General features: G+C 40.0%; 1 protein-coding gene across 2 annotated transcripts in view; it reads left to right on the top strand.

Moving 5' to 3' along the window:
- cpne5a (copine Va) overlaps window positions 1-15,900 on the top strand; it is a 72,092-nt gene that overhangs the window by 41,192 nt on the left and 15,000 nt on the right. For both annotated transcript variants that reach the window (XM_039801918.1, XM_039801917.1), the window contains 6 exons: window positions 1,644-1,747; window positions 1,967-2,071; window positions 4,433-4,474; window positions 4,859-4,934; window positions 6,828-6,881; window positions 7,443-7,504. In XM_039801918.1, coding sequence (XP_039657852.1) covers window positions 1,644-1,747; window positions 1,967-2,071; window positions 4,433-4,474; window positions 4,859-4,934; window positions 6,828-6,881; window positions 7,443-7,504 — 443 coding nt within the window. The remainder of the gene's footprint in view (window positions 1-1,643; window positions 1,748-1,966; window positions 2,072-4,432; window positions 4,475-4,858; window positions 4,935-6,827; window positions 6,882-7,442; window positions 7,505-15,900) is intronic.

The following is a 15,900-nucleotide window of genomic DNA, read 5'->3' on the forward strand; positions in this document are numbered from 1 at the left end:
ACAATAAACCCAATTAACATTGATATTTTGGAATGTATGACATATTTCCCTCAAGCAAATATTCGTCAGTTTATCACTGTAGTTTTTTTGTTCCTTTTATTGCATGTAAAACTGCTCCTCACATTGACAAAATCCTTCGCCTGAGGCTTATGGTCTTAATAGACAAACACCCAAATGAATGGAGCGATGCCTGAAGCATACAGAGGAAATGTGTTATGATTGATATAATCCTCTTGCTCATAATTCATTTGGTGATTCACTACAGTGTGCTATCCCGAAGAGGTCATAGGTATTGTCTGCATTGCTTCGTATTCCTATGTAAGACCAGTCCCACTTTCTGAATGTGACAGTGTGCATTGCTCTGCCACTTATCCCATGCAGCGCTATCTTGGAGGAGCAAAAAATAGGACAGAAGGATGCAGACTACACTCAGTATTCCCCTGCTGCTCTTAAACCTCAGTGGCTGAAATTAATGTTCTGCCTTTTTCCCCACTTAATGAGAGAACACTGCTAGGCACCAAAGTGGGTATGTGTTATCTGTGCCTAATGAAGGCTTAAGGCACTGTGTTGCCATGATAGTGTAATTGTAGAGGCTGTGTCAGAGTTGAGCAGGACAGTTATAGGATGCCTGTATTTTTAAGGGCTTGGATAACTGACCTCAGCAAAAACAAGCTGCTATGGGAACATTGCAAATGAGATGCTATTGTGAAAATCCACCCCCTTGATGAGCTTCACACTCTTAAGGTACAAACTGCACAGTGGATGTCTCTATAACTTGGCTGATCAGTATCCAGCTACAGAAATTGGAAAAAGTGCTCTCTACCTACAGTATATTGTAGAAATTGATAGACAGATATACAACAGCCCTGCTTTAATAAGCTCAATTTTAAGGAGTTTTTACTAAATATCTATGTAATCACATCTATCTTTTTATAAGTGGTTGCCTCAGAAGCTGGTCTGTATCCTGTCCAAGGCATACTTAGCAGAGTTTCTTCTGATGTGGACATTTACTTTTCCACTCTGTGCCCACTATGTCTCATCATTATACAATGCAGACTAATACCTTGACCACAGGGAGACTTATCTGGAGCCAAGAGCATTATGGGGCATGTTCATTGTCCTTCTAATGGCAGTGCACATTGAAATGCTGCCTAAATGAGTATAATTATGATAATACTAGCTTTTCTAATGTATCATTAGCTGCACTCACACCCTCGATATCCTTCTGTACACAGCCCCCCCACTACCTCCTTCTCCATATGCAGGGGTTTAGAATCCATTTCTGCCTCTGCATGGTCTCTCATAATGTTACTATGATTATATGCAGCCCATCAAGGTATTTTCAATTTGATACCCCTTATCCCATCCACTGTTGTTATGCATGAGTTGCATAAAGAAATGCTAATGAATGCATTTGCAGGTTTTGGAAATGAGCAACCACTGGCTGGTTTTGCTCTGCTCTTATTAGGATTCAGTCAGCACTTTGCTTTTAGTTGGTGCTTCAGTGCTTTTATATCTTGGCACACAGCATGTATAAACAAACAACAGGAGGCTGACAGAGGCAGAAGCATGGATTTACAATGTCCTTTAGTTTTTTTGTCTTTTCATTTCTCTGACTCTCTGTTTTTCCTTTTTTTCTGAAGGATTATGCCACCATGCAATTCTGTGCCAACAAACTAGATAAAAAGGACTTCTTTGGAAAGTCAGACCCCTTCATGGTCTTCTACAGAAGCAACGAGGATGGCACGTGAGTGTGTCTCTTGCATCTGCTTCTCAGTGGGGGACATGTAGGAGGGTGTGGAGATCAAAGAGGAAGTGAACCAAGGTCGAGAAAATTAGATTGAAATCCCCTGAACTCAGCTGCATAGAGAGGAATTCATGCAGACACGACCTCAAAGAAAAGCATAGCAGAATGATTTTATTACTGTGTTTAGGATTTTAAATCTCTGTTGACCTACGTCTCCAGGTTTACCATTTGCCACAAGACCGAAGTGGTGAAGAACACGCTGAACCCTGTGTGGCAGCCCTTCTCCATCCCTGTCAGAGCGCTCTGCAATGGAGACTATGATAGGTAAGATGAATGAGGATGTACAATAAAGTGTTCTGCACACTCACACATACTCAGATGGAGTGTAATTTTCCAGTGAAAATCAAAGACATGCAGCATTTCAATATGTTGTGTACTTATTTCAAAATGGTTTTGGTGCGTCAAATTTAGACACCATTGATTTTCTACCATTATTTTATCTGCTGCTGTAATAGAGAATTATTACAGGCCTGTCTGTGACTACATGCTACATTGCCTGGCTGTTCATTGATTTACCCAAAACCAGCATTTCAGAGCATCTTAAGTTTTCTGATTGGCTATTTCAGTGGCATCTCATTTAATATCTAATCTATTCAGAGTTTGGCAGGTAAATAAAAAATAGGAGAGAGAAAGAAAGTGATAGGGGGAGGAAGAGTGGCTGTACTCATCGTTCTATGTTGACAGGTGGCTGGTAGAACAGAAGAGCCCTGCTCTCTGTGTGTGTTTGTGCGTGTGTGCAAACCTCGCTCTCTACACCACGCTGGGTGTCAAACGAGGTTCTACCCTCCGATCCCGTCTCTGCTCACCTGCCTCGAGAAGCTAATTGGGTCAGACAGATGGGGAGGACGCATGAAAGAAGCGGGATTCCCTTTGGAGGATTCTGTGTTTTTGGGTCTCCCCGACATTTCCTGTAAAATATTTGAAGTTTGCTTTTTTTCACATACTCTATTTCCAAGATCTACACAGCAGGGCAAAACTGCAATCTTCATTATTTTGATTCTCTACTTCTCAGCAAATCAAATTGTAAATATGTTTAAAATATAATAGCTTTGTAATAATTGCTGTTGGTCTCGTTTTGACCCACAGTATGTATGTGCAGTAATTCTAAAGGCTTTGAACTTCTTTGACCTCATGTGAATCTATCAAATTTCTTGATATCTTGCTTTGTTAGTGATCAGATATTCCATTTCCACTCAAACATGCAGTGGATGCAGGAACTGAAATAAGATCCAGGAACTAATTCTCTGTATCTTCACCAGTAGATTTGATCGTGTCGTAGTGCCTCTTATGACCCGCATCATTAGTTGCAAGAAAATTACATTAGAGAAAATTGATGTTGACTGACATCACTGGGGAATCATCTGCCCTGGCTGTTGAAACACATTAGCCTTTTAGTCAAAAGTACAAGAACGATTAGATTTTTCTCTGACTCTTAAATCTGTCTGTGTTATATGTTGTTTCAGTATTTAAAGTGAGAACTGGTTTTGTGACAGATTCAGAGTACAATTCTTGCATTATCTCTCTCTGCACTACATGGGTTGCAAACGTTTGTTATAGGAGGGGAAATACGTTAAGTGCAGACAGAATGAGTTCAGGTCAGGATAACAGGGCAGCCCTCCATCACCCTGCCTCCCCCTGGACCCAGAGACATATGGTTGACAGCAGCTGATGGAAGGAGGAGGGTAGGCCACTGATCTTTCCATCAGATAAAGAAGAAAAGAGGAAGCGCTTTTCCTTATTCTCAGTGAATTATCTCAAGCTTACCTATTTGGTTTCTCGCCTTCCAACTTATTTCGGGAACTTGCAAAATATGCTTCCTCCCAAGAGGTTAGTTTTCTATCTTTGACATGTGCAGGCAAATGTTTTACCCAAACTTCTGGCAACTCTATCAACCTCAAACTCTCTTCTGAGAGAAACACAAACACACTAGTAAACAGTGGGTTGGTAAAATGTTTTTCTTTTTCTTTTTTTTCTTTTTACAGAAACTAAGCTGTGTGAATGTGTATTGATCTCAGTCTAGGTTAAAGGATTTGTCATTAGCTAATGAGCTTTAATAGCTTCTTTTATTTTGCTGCGTCATTTCAGAAATGCTCACTGTGAAGTTTCCCCTCAAGGACATTCAGGTAGTGGCATATGTGTTACATCCAGCCTGGTCTCACAGAATTCCACCACGGAAAACAATCCAAAGTAAAGTCAATGAGAAGATGACGTAGCATTAAGAGTGACAACGCAAGCAAGTGGTATGAAAGCCTGTGTCCCGCATGTCACGATTCCTAAGCCTAACCGTCCCATTCTTCTTTTCCTAAACCCAACTCGTCTGCTATACGGCCGTCCCGTTCTTCTTTTCCTCAACGCAACCCATTGTTGTCCCGCCCACCCACAACCTTTTCCTTAACTTAAGGGGCCGTGTTCATTAAACAGAATTATTCCGTGGGCCCATCGCAGATTTTTAAGGGGCCGTGTTCATTTCATGGAATTCTTCCGTGGGCCCATCACAGAATTTTTGGCGATTCCATGAAACTACTACAGATTTGAGTGAAGGGCCCATGTTCATTTCACGGAAGTCTGTGAGATCAGGTTGATCAATGTGCTCAACACTTCCCTCTCTTTTGATGTGTTTCACAGGACAATTAAAGTGGAGGTGTATGACTGGGACAGAGACGGGAGGTAATGGATGCACACACACCCACACACACACACACACACACACACACACACACACACACACACACACACACACACACACACACACACACAAACAACAACAACAACAACAACAACAACAACAACAACAACAACTTTCTCTATGTCTTGCCCCCTGTTTACATGTTTCTCCTTTAACTCCTCCATGAATTACATTTTTTATCACATTCACAATCTTACTTAATCTACTTACTTGGTCTTTACTTGCTCTTAGCAATTTATTATTAGATTCCATCTGTGGCTGTGTGTTGTAATTCCTCAAACTATTTTTTATCTTCTAGCTCTCTGGGTTTTACACCTGTATCTGAATGAACAGCTTGTCATGCAGTTTTTGTCTTATTTCTCCAGCCATGATTTCATCGGTGAATTCACCACCATTTATAAAGAGCTATGTCGGGGTCAGAACCAGATAAACGTCTACGAGGTGAGTGGAGACAAAGACAGTCGATCCTGTTATCACCCTCTCTGTTTAGCCTCAGAGCAGAGGAGCTTTATTTAAAACAGTGATTTGTAGTTACACATTTAATTTTTTTTTATAAAATAGATAGACTTACCAGAAAAGGGTTGTTCTGATAACTACAGTATATCTGTATACAAATATATACAAAATATGTGTGCGTCCACATCCATTACTTAATGTGTTACAAGTGAAGCACATGGAGCATACTGCAGCTGGACAGAACTGCGAACAACCTATTACTGAATTACTGAAAGTGTGGATGCATCTTTGGCACAAAAATAAACCAAAGCTCCATTTCTGGGAATAAGTGTGAGAAACCAAGTTCGATTTAAGACCAAATCAGTGTGCCCTTTGGCTTAGCAAGGTCTTGTTATCCAAAGTTTAATGACTTTAGGAGGCTGTGGTTGTTTGAGCCAGGCTATTTGAGATTAACAGCTGGCCTCCTCTGTCTCTCCTCACCCTGGTGCAGTTGACCAGATGAGGAACGTGGGGAGAATACAAATGGGGAAACAGCAGAACTATTCTGCTGATTAGAGTTTTTTTGGATGGTCCTTGGAGGGTTAGATTGGTGTTACTGCTAGGCCTATTGGTCCCTGCTCATTAAAACACTTGCCATGTTACATTAGCCTGTGAATTAGTCATGGGGGTGGCTTAAGGAAAGAACAGGGCCAATGGAGGATGGTGGGTAGATGGGGATAGGTAAGGAGAGACAGAGTGAGACAGAATAAGTGAGTGGCATGCAGAGTTGCCCTTTCACACTGCTGATATGGCAGAAGAAGGTGCATCCATTACCCTTCACCAAACCTTTCTGTATTTTAATTAGAAAATGAAACGCAGCAGTTTCTTCCTCCAATCTTTGCCAGGTCAGTGCCCTTGAATCACTTTCAAGATGTGTTCAAAAACGACATGAAGCCCTCTTTTTTTATTGTTGACACATTAAGAATTTGAATAGGTCACCGGCCGCTGTATTAACTCTTTCCAGATTCCAGTACTCAACCTGACATGAACAGAGCCTGCAAACATTAGCTCTGTGAATTGAGATGACAGCAGGTTAATGCCAACAGAGGTTGCCATAATTTAGAGTGATGTGTGTGTGACATTATGTGAACCTGGCAGTGACTGAGTGATGGCCGCGGTGCTATGAGGCATCATCTGTGTTGGAGGAGTTGAGGAGTAGCATCAGAAACCACAGAGGCAGAACGGAGGAGAAAAAAAGAGAGAGTGGGATACCTTTTACTTTATTATACCGCACAGCTTTTCCAGGCTTGGGCTTTATGTTTGTGTGCAGACCCATAGATATAAGCAGCAGAGATATTGGACCGTGATGGCTTACCATTGTGCACATGTTTTTGCCTGCAGGCTCTAAATGTAACATTCATTTAAAGCAGGGAGTACTGTAGTTTCCCACATTACATAGTGTTTTAATGTAATTCAGTCTGTATGTGGGTTATCATTCTGTTTATTACAAATAAATGGTTGGGACAGATATGGTGATCCACCATCCCGTAGCTTGGTAATGTGCAGGACAGTGTACTGTAGGTGCTTTTAAATGTGACAGGTCGTCGTTGCAAATGAGAAATTGTTCTTAATCGACTTACCTGGATAAATAAAGGTTAAAAATAAATAATTTCCCTGAATAATCTGTATCTTGCTGTGAGGCTTGATCAATACTATCTCATCCTCACCTACTGCAGTTATTGGATTCAGGCCCTATTCTCCATTACCCTTATAGACATGGTGTGGGAGTACAAAGATGTTTTTATTACTTGCCCAAGGGTGTATAAAAAAAAAAAAATTGTGCTTCAGGTTTACGTTACTGTATCATCATCCTTCTTTTCTATTCTACCTTCACACCAGGTGGTGAACGCCAAGAAGAAAATAAAGAAAAAGAGATACATCCACTCTGGGACGGTGAGGCTGAGTTCTGAGATAAGAGAAAACCTCCTGGTGCACTCACACCCCTTTGCTTTTGTATTCATCAGGAAGTTTCCCCTAAGTGGTTTGCACCAGGCAACACCAGTTAAATGTTTTTGTCCCATTCCCAGTCTCCGGGCTTTTGATCCAGACAGTGAATTTAAGTAGATGGGAAAACATTCTTGTGACCTGAATGGTGGGGGGGATAACCAAGTCTATAGTGATGCATGAAGGGACTCTTGTCTGTGTCCTATTAGTGAAGAGCAGTGAAGGATGCTTATAAATGAGCCAGAGCTTTTGTTACTGCCTGAGTACTTTGACTGCTCTTGCTTTATGCGGTGACTGCAATTAAAATCTGTGGCTAGTTATCCATCACACTGATCATCCATCAGTGCACTGCCAAACTGCACACATGCTGCCCAGGCGTCAAAATCATTCTGCGTGGATAAGTCATTTTGTGGGTGGTTAGCTCAGAGGTCAGTGTTAATGTGTAGATTGGTAGATTTAGCTTTCCTTAATTACCAAGCACATAATCTGTTTGGACCTTTTTTTTCTCAGGTGTCCTTGTTGTCATTCAATGTGGAGTCAGAGCACACATTCCTGGATTACATCAAAGGAGGGTAAGTCAAATAATGTTTGTCTGGTAATGATGTTTTTATGCATACACAGTATATTTATATATTACCTATGTGCCAGGCTCCTTAGGGCAATGACACAGAAAGTCTGAGAACATATAATTAATTTTTATATATGCAGTGTTTGACACTAGAATGCAGATTTGTCATTTATCTGCTAAAGGGGGAAAGTTTCTCTGTGCTCACCTTAAATTTGAGTTTAAGGTCTATGTACGAGACATCACAACTAGTCTGAAAGACAGTTATGTAACTTACAGTAGTGTGATGTGAAAACTTGAAACCTCCATTACGCACATACTGAGAATGGGCTTTTCAGTTAAGTAGAAGACATCTTGTGTCCAGTAGTTAAACTAATAAAATGAAAAATATTTGCATATTATTTCTTTCAATAAAGACTATAGAGTAGATATCATTTTAAGAATTCTTAGCAAGGTCAAGGAATCTTTAATTACTTTTATCTTATTTAACATTAATATGTCAGCTTTATAAACGCAACACTGTGACATTCTGTGTGAGTGGTGTGAAAACTAATAAAGAGTTGGTCACAACCTGCACAACCCTGGCTTACTGTAAATGATAAATTTAGCTACTGGTTATGCTCATGCTCATTATGTGCTTGTGATCAATGATTCTCCGACTGGCACTTAATAATATGGAAGTACGTGAAAACCAAACAAATATTGATGCCTCTCATCGGCCAAAAACCGACGTCAAATGTAAAAATGACGTTATAACACATGTTGGGTGAAGTGCAAAGGTTCCGCAAGTTTCAAGTCATCATCTGAAACCCGCCCCATATGAGATAAACGGTTGTAATTGGCCCGACCAGGGCCTGGCTGACTAGAAATCTGTCTGAACAGGAGGGGGACCAGGCACATCTGCCAGAACAAATAAAACATGAGTTTGCAGATTTGTCTGGGTCCCAGGCTAGGAGTTAAGTAGTTTGCTAAAACGTGCTACAGCAATACAGAGGACATTAGCTAGTGTTGTGGGCATTGTAAGAATGTCATGGCAGTGACTAATACATGGAAATAAGGCGCGTAATCATTTCTGTGAGATTTAATACAGTAGATCTAAATGCATTACTTTGGCTCCCCTGACTCATCCTTTTTTCCAATCTACCCTGCTACCCAATGCAGCACCGGTCCACATTTTCTTCAGTGTTATTATTGACTGTGTTTATTCAGTGGTCTGGAAGTTTCCACATGAGACATGTGAGTAAAGTGTGCGCCCCAAAGGGGAAGATGTTGCACCCAGGGCAGCGCAAAGCCTGATGCAAGTGTCTTTGCTAGTTTAAGACCGACGCAGTTGTCAATTTCGGGTCCATCGCCCCCGTTGTTTAAATAGCAAATGCACCTGCGCCCATCTGTGCACCCATGGGTGTGCTGGTCTTACAGGGAGGTGTGTTCAGGTGCATTCTTGCCCTTTTGCTATCTTGAGGCAGCGGAAAGTAATCGCGCCATTGACTAACAAAAACCTGGTCTACAGTCAATAATGCAGCATTTCATTGTTATTTTAACAGCGCATTAGTAAAATGCGCCTAGGCTCCTGCACAGCTTGCGCACACTATGCTTGTTACACACACAGGGAGTCGCAGCAGCACACAAACATGCAAAAGATTAAAAATAAAAATATAACAATGTGAAATAGTGTTATGATATGATCTGCTCCAGCGCTTTCGGATCAGTTTCTTCTCCTGAAAATCTTTCCTTCCTGCTTAGCAAATCCGCCATCATAATAGCAATGCGCCAAGGTACAAACGCACCTGGCTTTTAAAGGGAATGGGAGATGACACTCTGATTGTTTTATTGCATGTTACGCCCAAAACACACCTATGATTATTAAAGTGCTCATATTATGCTAATTTTCAGGTTCATAATTGTATTTGGAGGTTATATCAGAAAAGGTTTACATGGTTTAATTTTCAAAAAACACCATATTTTTGTTGTACTGCACATTGCTGCAGCTCCTCTTTTCACCCTGTGTGTTGAGCTCTCTGTTTTAGCTACCGAGTGAGGCATCACACTTCTATTCCATCTTTGTTGGGAGTCGCACACGCGCAGTAGCTAGGTAAGGACTACTAGCCAGTCAGAAGGAGAGTATGAGGGCGTGCCACGCTAGCAGCTAGGCGAGCATTATAACATGTGTTACAAAGTGACGCACGTTTGTCACGTTTGTTCAAGGCTGGACTACATTAGAGCTGTTTGGAGCAGTTTGTGAACAGTGTTTTCTGTTGGAGATGGTAAATGCCTTTGGGGTGGATTTTGGACTTTTTCACTTTGTAAACAAAAAAGATATATAACACAATAAAAGGGAAAAAGCCAAAAAGCATAATATGAGCACTTTAAAGACACTAAGTACAACCCTTTTGAACCATGCGCCTGACGCACGGAACCTTTTTTCCGCCGTTAAACTAGCAAAAGTGGATTCGTACATGCCCTAAACACCTAGATCATAAAAATAGGGCCCATAGTGTGAATGAATATGAATGACTATGACAAAATATGGAGAAGATCTGAGAGCTTAATTAAAGGCGAACAACCTGTCACATATGGAAATGTTTCTCAGTGGATCAGTGGCTGCTCTGGTTTTAGTTTTCTACTGCTTTTCTGTTGACGACTGAGTGTCCCAGATCTGTCCTGTTGGTCTCTCTCCAGATCACACAAATGGACACACATACATGCACTCAAAGTAACAGTGTTTTTCAAGTTTCAAATGCTAAGAACTATTGTTGGTTACCTGCTATGCGTTTCCATTGAAATGTCATGAGATGAGATAAGCCTTTATTGATCTCCACAGGGGAAATTCAGGAATAAGTAGTTGTTAGAATATACTACTGCTGGCTCGCCTTCTGTTCAATAGTAAACTAATAAACATTGTGTATTCATAGATGGTTAAGAAAGGCTCTTCCCAGGAGAACAACTTGGGCTTAACCCAAGTGGGTAAACATGTGCAGGAAGAACATGGATCATCTTTTTCATGGTTCTAAAATGTTCAACCTACATCCTACTGAGAGCCATTTTATTCTGATTGTGTTGACAGGAATCTGATTGAGCTCTAATTGTGATTATTTTTCTAAATAAACATAAATGCAGCTATACTTTCCAATGCTGCACAGTTGTTATCTTCACCTAAATCTGTTGTACAGCCATGTGTTACTTAATGTCAGTACTCTAAAATCAGATTGGAATTGAACTTGTAATAAAACCATCAGTTTGAAGCTTGAAACAGCTTTTTCTCCATCATGTTAAATGAAAAGTGGTAATCTTTACATGAAACTGTTTCAAACAGAAATTCGAGAGAGATTATTTCAATAATTAATGTGACCCAGAATGGGGAGTGACGCATTATGTAGAGTGGTACTCCATCTTTTTGTTACATGTTGAGATGTTAAAAGCTCCTCAGGTTTCAGTGTCATGCTTGGGAGAGGGGCTGATGACAAAGCCTATTACTTTAAAAAACACTCATGGCAATTTGAATATAAAACAAAACCAAAAAAAATACCTTTGAGAGAACTTCGCTCCAGCATCTGTGTTCTGATATTTTCTCTTGAGGTCTTTTAAATCATCATGAAAGACTTGCTGCAGCCTCTTTGCCTTCTGTTGTCATTTTCTCCCTAATGTTTTCTTTGAATAGTGCAGTCATCAAAGGAAGTCCTTGTATATTAGAAGTCTCGTAAGGAGCAGCAGAGATAAGAATTACCTGGAAGATACCATCAAAAACATGACAGTTACGTAGGATGCAGAAAAGAGTCTTGAACTTTTTTCAGTTATCCCTGGTATTATATTAACTCATATTATTAGACTACTTGTTTTTGCTACTGAAACATTGATCCATTTAATTCCAAATATATAGATTGCATTTGATTTCAAAATATTTTAAGATATTATTTGTGCACTGCTGTTATCCAATAGATCTTCGTGATCTATATGTGCTATGGTAGCTAATGTAAGAGATTTGTGACACAACTGCAAATATAAAAATGTACTACAACAAATCTTCACAATCATAAATAACCTGATTTATCAAGTAAGAAAAGCAAAATTAAAGCATTTAACAGATCCTCTGCTTGGAGCAGATTGCATGACAGACTGATAAAGAAAATAAACAAAATTACTAGTGCTAGCAGTGGAGGGATGAAACAATGAGCGTGCTGCTTATGGGATCCAGATTAACTGTAGCCATGGAAAAGGAAATGGCAGACTTACAGTGTTCAAATGAAGAGGGTTCAGGAAAGGTGACTGCTGTTTTGGTCAATTAATCTGGAAAACCTTCAGGCAACTTTAAAATCGCATTAGCCTTTATAGCCTATTCTCCACTGAACATTCACCAATATAGGTCAGACAGGTTTATTTGTATAACCCTTAATAACTGTTTCTGTCTCAAAGGACTTCAAAACACCCACATTATGAAAATAAACCACAGCCCCACAACCTTACCCCTTCAATTGTGGATGAGAAAAACTCACAAAAGCTCATTAAAAACAAAAGGATTTGCCCCACTGGGACGGCCAACCATGCAGTGGGCCAATGAAGATTAAATGTACAGTATGTATCTTCTCATTATAAGTTGTTTGGTGTTTTAAATGGCTAGATAGTGTTCGAGGAAATAAGCTGCTCACATCAGCAAGATAGAAAAAGTAGATCTTAGTTACCTGAGCAAACACATATTCCAAAAAGCATTTACATTTTTTTTTTTTGTACCATAATGAATCCTTTTGTTGTGTCCTAATCTTACACATTTTTGGAAAATCGTACTTAAAGTAGCAGTAGGAAAAGTTTTTAGACAAACACAAGTTGCTAAATGTTTTTGAATCAGACTCAGAATGAATTCTGTTTTGCAAGAACAAAATTAGCAATTTATGGGTTCTGGCACAGTCAGTGTTTGTCCAATGGATCACTTTGTTTTGGTTTGGCATCTGTACTACTGTAGCTGGGTGAAAGAGATTACTTTTTCAAATCATGCAAATGTATAAAAAGCAACTGTAAAAAAAAGAAAAAGAAGCTGAACCTGAATGTCTGCCAACCCTGCCATTCAGAGTGATATTGAAAAATATGATCAGAATCCTGCATCAGCCTGTATACATCTGAGAAAAAGAAAATACATCTGATCTCTTCTTCTATTGGGTTCTCCTTTCATAAATGTTTGCTTTACTGCTCCCTTTCTAACAGGTGATAACTAACATGATGCATTTCAGATGATTTTCTGAAGCGGAGGGTAAAAAAGCAATTTCTTCTCCAGACACACCATTACATCCTGACTGGTTTCACAGTGAATTGGTTTTTTCATACATTTTCATTAACGTTCAATTGGGGCAGAGATATAGTCAAACAGAGGTAATTAAAGTCCAAAAGCCACATGCTGCTCTGATTCTACGAGGCTGATGAAAGATTTAAATTCTTTTCATCACATGTTCAAATGTTTTTTTTTAAATCAAATCTGCAGTGAGATCGGCTGTGCCATTACTTGTGTGGAGTTTCTGTTGTGTGGAGATCTTATTAAGGTTTAATAGTTTCATCCAAAAATATCTTGTTGTCCTGAAATGGGAGAAAGTGATACGTTTTTGTTTCTCCCTTTCATTTAGGTTTGCTTTGTGGTCGATTGCAGAGTGGTATTTTTACAGGAGTACACCATTTTCTTTTCTTCATCTTTACTGCCCTTTTGTGTTCACTGTTTCTTGAAAATAAATATTTCTTGGCTGTCATTATTCTGCCACTTTATATTTGACTGCTTGCGTAGTGGTTTGTTATCTGTTATCTGTTTTGATGTTAAAAGATTGGTGTTTCATTCTGAGATGTGCCTTGGTTGGTCCTGTTTACAGGGGAACATTGGCACTTCACTTTAAATGTATATTGTATATGGCACAGTTCAGTTTTGAGATTACAGGGAAGCAGAGGTACTCTGGCTGTCACCAGACCAAGCTCAATCTACTGCACAAGAGGCATGATCAACGGGCATAGTTCAAATGACTCTGTGCGCAATTGGATAGTCCTTCAACCAATCAGACCAACGTGACGTACTTTGCAACAATGGGGTTTGAGCTGAGCTCCATTCTTTTGGCCACCAGCGGGGCTAGCTGGTAAATTAGGCTTTTACCAAAGCCTGTTGGTAGTAAGGCAAACACATTCTTCTTTTGTAGGAATTGTTCCAGGGCAAGTTTCTGTTCCGTTTTCAGAGAAAACTTGCCTTTGAAATCTTTTAAAACAGTAGCGACAGCAGCATCAACAGGTTGCTGCACTTCGGTGGTCTCCATGTTGAATGTAAACAAAAAGCTGCTTGCCTCGTCATCGTGTTAAACCCGTCAATAGTGCGCCAGGTGGGCAAGCCAGTTTGTGATTGGTTCCCGCAGATTTGTAACAAAAAATTTACAGGTTTCCAGCCTGAGCTGCAGGGTGAAATCACATCGCTGGCAGATCGGGCTGGGTTTACCCAGTCTAAAGCAAAGGCACAGTTGTGTTCATATTTGTCAGGGGAATCGCTGCATCTGGAAACTGTCATGACAATCTCCACTCTAGACCTCCCTGACCTTTTGTTTTACTTTGTTTTACAGCCACTTTTAATGCCACATACTAAATATCCAAATGCGTAATTTCCACTAGGGATGGGAGCGTATGTCCCCCTCACTTTTATAGTTTCAGTTTGATTTCTTACTAAAATCTCTCTGAACATTGTTCAGTAACACTTTACTTGAAGGTATCTACATAAGAGTGACATGACACTGTCATGACACATGAACCCTAACCCTAACTCTAACCCTAACTTGTTATGACAAAAACCGAATGACATTTAATGACAGAAGCGTTAAATGTCATAAACGTTTATGACTTGTTTATAATGTTTATGACACGTTCATGACAGTGTCATGTCACTCTTATGTAGATACCTTTAAATAAAGTGTAACCCATTGTTGTCTTACTGTCCAGTCACCATAGTCAAGATGGGAGATCTGGGTCGCTAAACATTTGGATATTACATCTTTAATGCGGATGTCCAATCAGTACTGATGGTATATGTAGTCAGCTCCACACGATGTATTTCCCCTGTGGCTTCTTGTTATTAAGCAGCTGGCCGGTAAACAGTGGCTCGTTGGGGGCTCTCATTCTTTCTTCGGAGGCAGACAAAAAACACCCTAAAATCGCCCTGCAGGCCTTGGTTGTCTCTGAAAAAGGTCACATCTTTGTCCAAGTACACATGCACAAACGCAAAGGCACCACCAGGCAGTCGGTGTTTGATCTCTTCCCGTGGCCTCCGCCAGCCATATCCTCCCTGCACCAGCTGCAGCCTCCCTTGGTCTCTTCTTTTGGCTAAATATCTAATTTAGTCAAAACATTGTAAAATGTACACTGTAAAAAAATCTTGTCCATAACATCCTCTTGCTGTTGGAAATGCAGCTTTTTTTCAATACAAGAGAAGAGAGAAGGGAAGTTCATCCTCTTCACGTCACGTCATTAGAGGACTGAAGTAAAGCAGATTTTGCGGCTGCAGCCGGCTGAACACCAGAGACACGGAAAACATTGGAAATAACGTCATGCTTTTTTCACATCTGGTTCGAATAGATAGGGTTGAAGGTTGAAAATCACTGAATTTTCCCTTTAATGAGCAGCAGCAGGGTACCTTTATATCCTGTGTTTTGCCTCTCAGGCTACATACAGGCTGCCCTACCTAATTGCTGGTGGTTGTTGAGGCTGTATGCAGCTTTGAAAATAATACCTGCAGACTTTGCTCAGGCCGAGGAGAATGTCTTTACACATTGTGTTAGTTTTGCACGTTAAAAAAAATAATATTTAATCTGTATTTTAATTTAAGATAAGGCAGTGAAGCTTAGTGTTTTGGTAGTAAAATTGAAGATCAGAAAGTATCAGGTCTCCATCAAAGAAACTTAAAAGGACTTTAATACTAGGTAATGTTAAGTAATACGTAATGTTAGTGCATAAATAGTACGGTGGTATACAAATATATTATATATATTACAAATATTACATGTGCCGCCACTTGTGAAACTAAACCTCCTCCCTTGTGTTTATCTGCCTGCATCTCATTACACAAGAAAAACCCTGTGCCAATCTTCTCATTGATGTAGTCTGGGTTGGCCAATTTACAGCACATACTGATGAGACTTTGTCCTAGCTGCATTTTTTGTCACACTGTTTTCATTACACCCATCCATCCCAGATTGCAAAGACTGTAGGGATTTCACATTACAAAGATTCCTGCCATATGGTGTTTGTCTAACTGAAAGGGGAAAGTCAATATGACACCGATACGTTTGTACCTATTTTAAACCATTGCTGTGATTCAAGGTGATACACATATGGTTGAGGAGCTGTCATTTTAGCTGAGGAATAAACCGAGAGAAGAGGAGCTGCTGGGCGAGTTAGTGA

The sequence above is a fragment of the Perca fluviatilis genome, chromosome 5 (genome assembly GCF_010015445.1).
Source record: "Perca fluviatilis chromosome 5, GENO_Pfluv_1.0, whole genome shotgun sequence".
NCBI classification, from domain to species: Eukaryota; Metazoa; Chordata; class Actinopteri; order Perciformes; family Percidae; genus Perca; species Perca fluviatilis.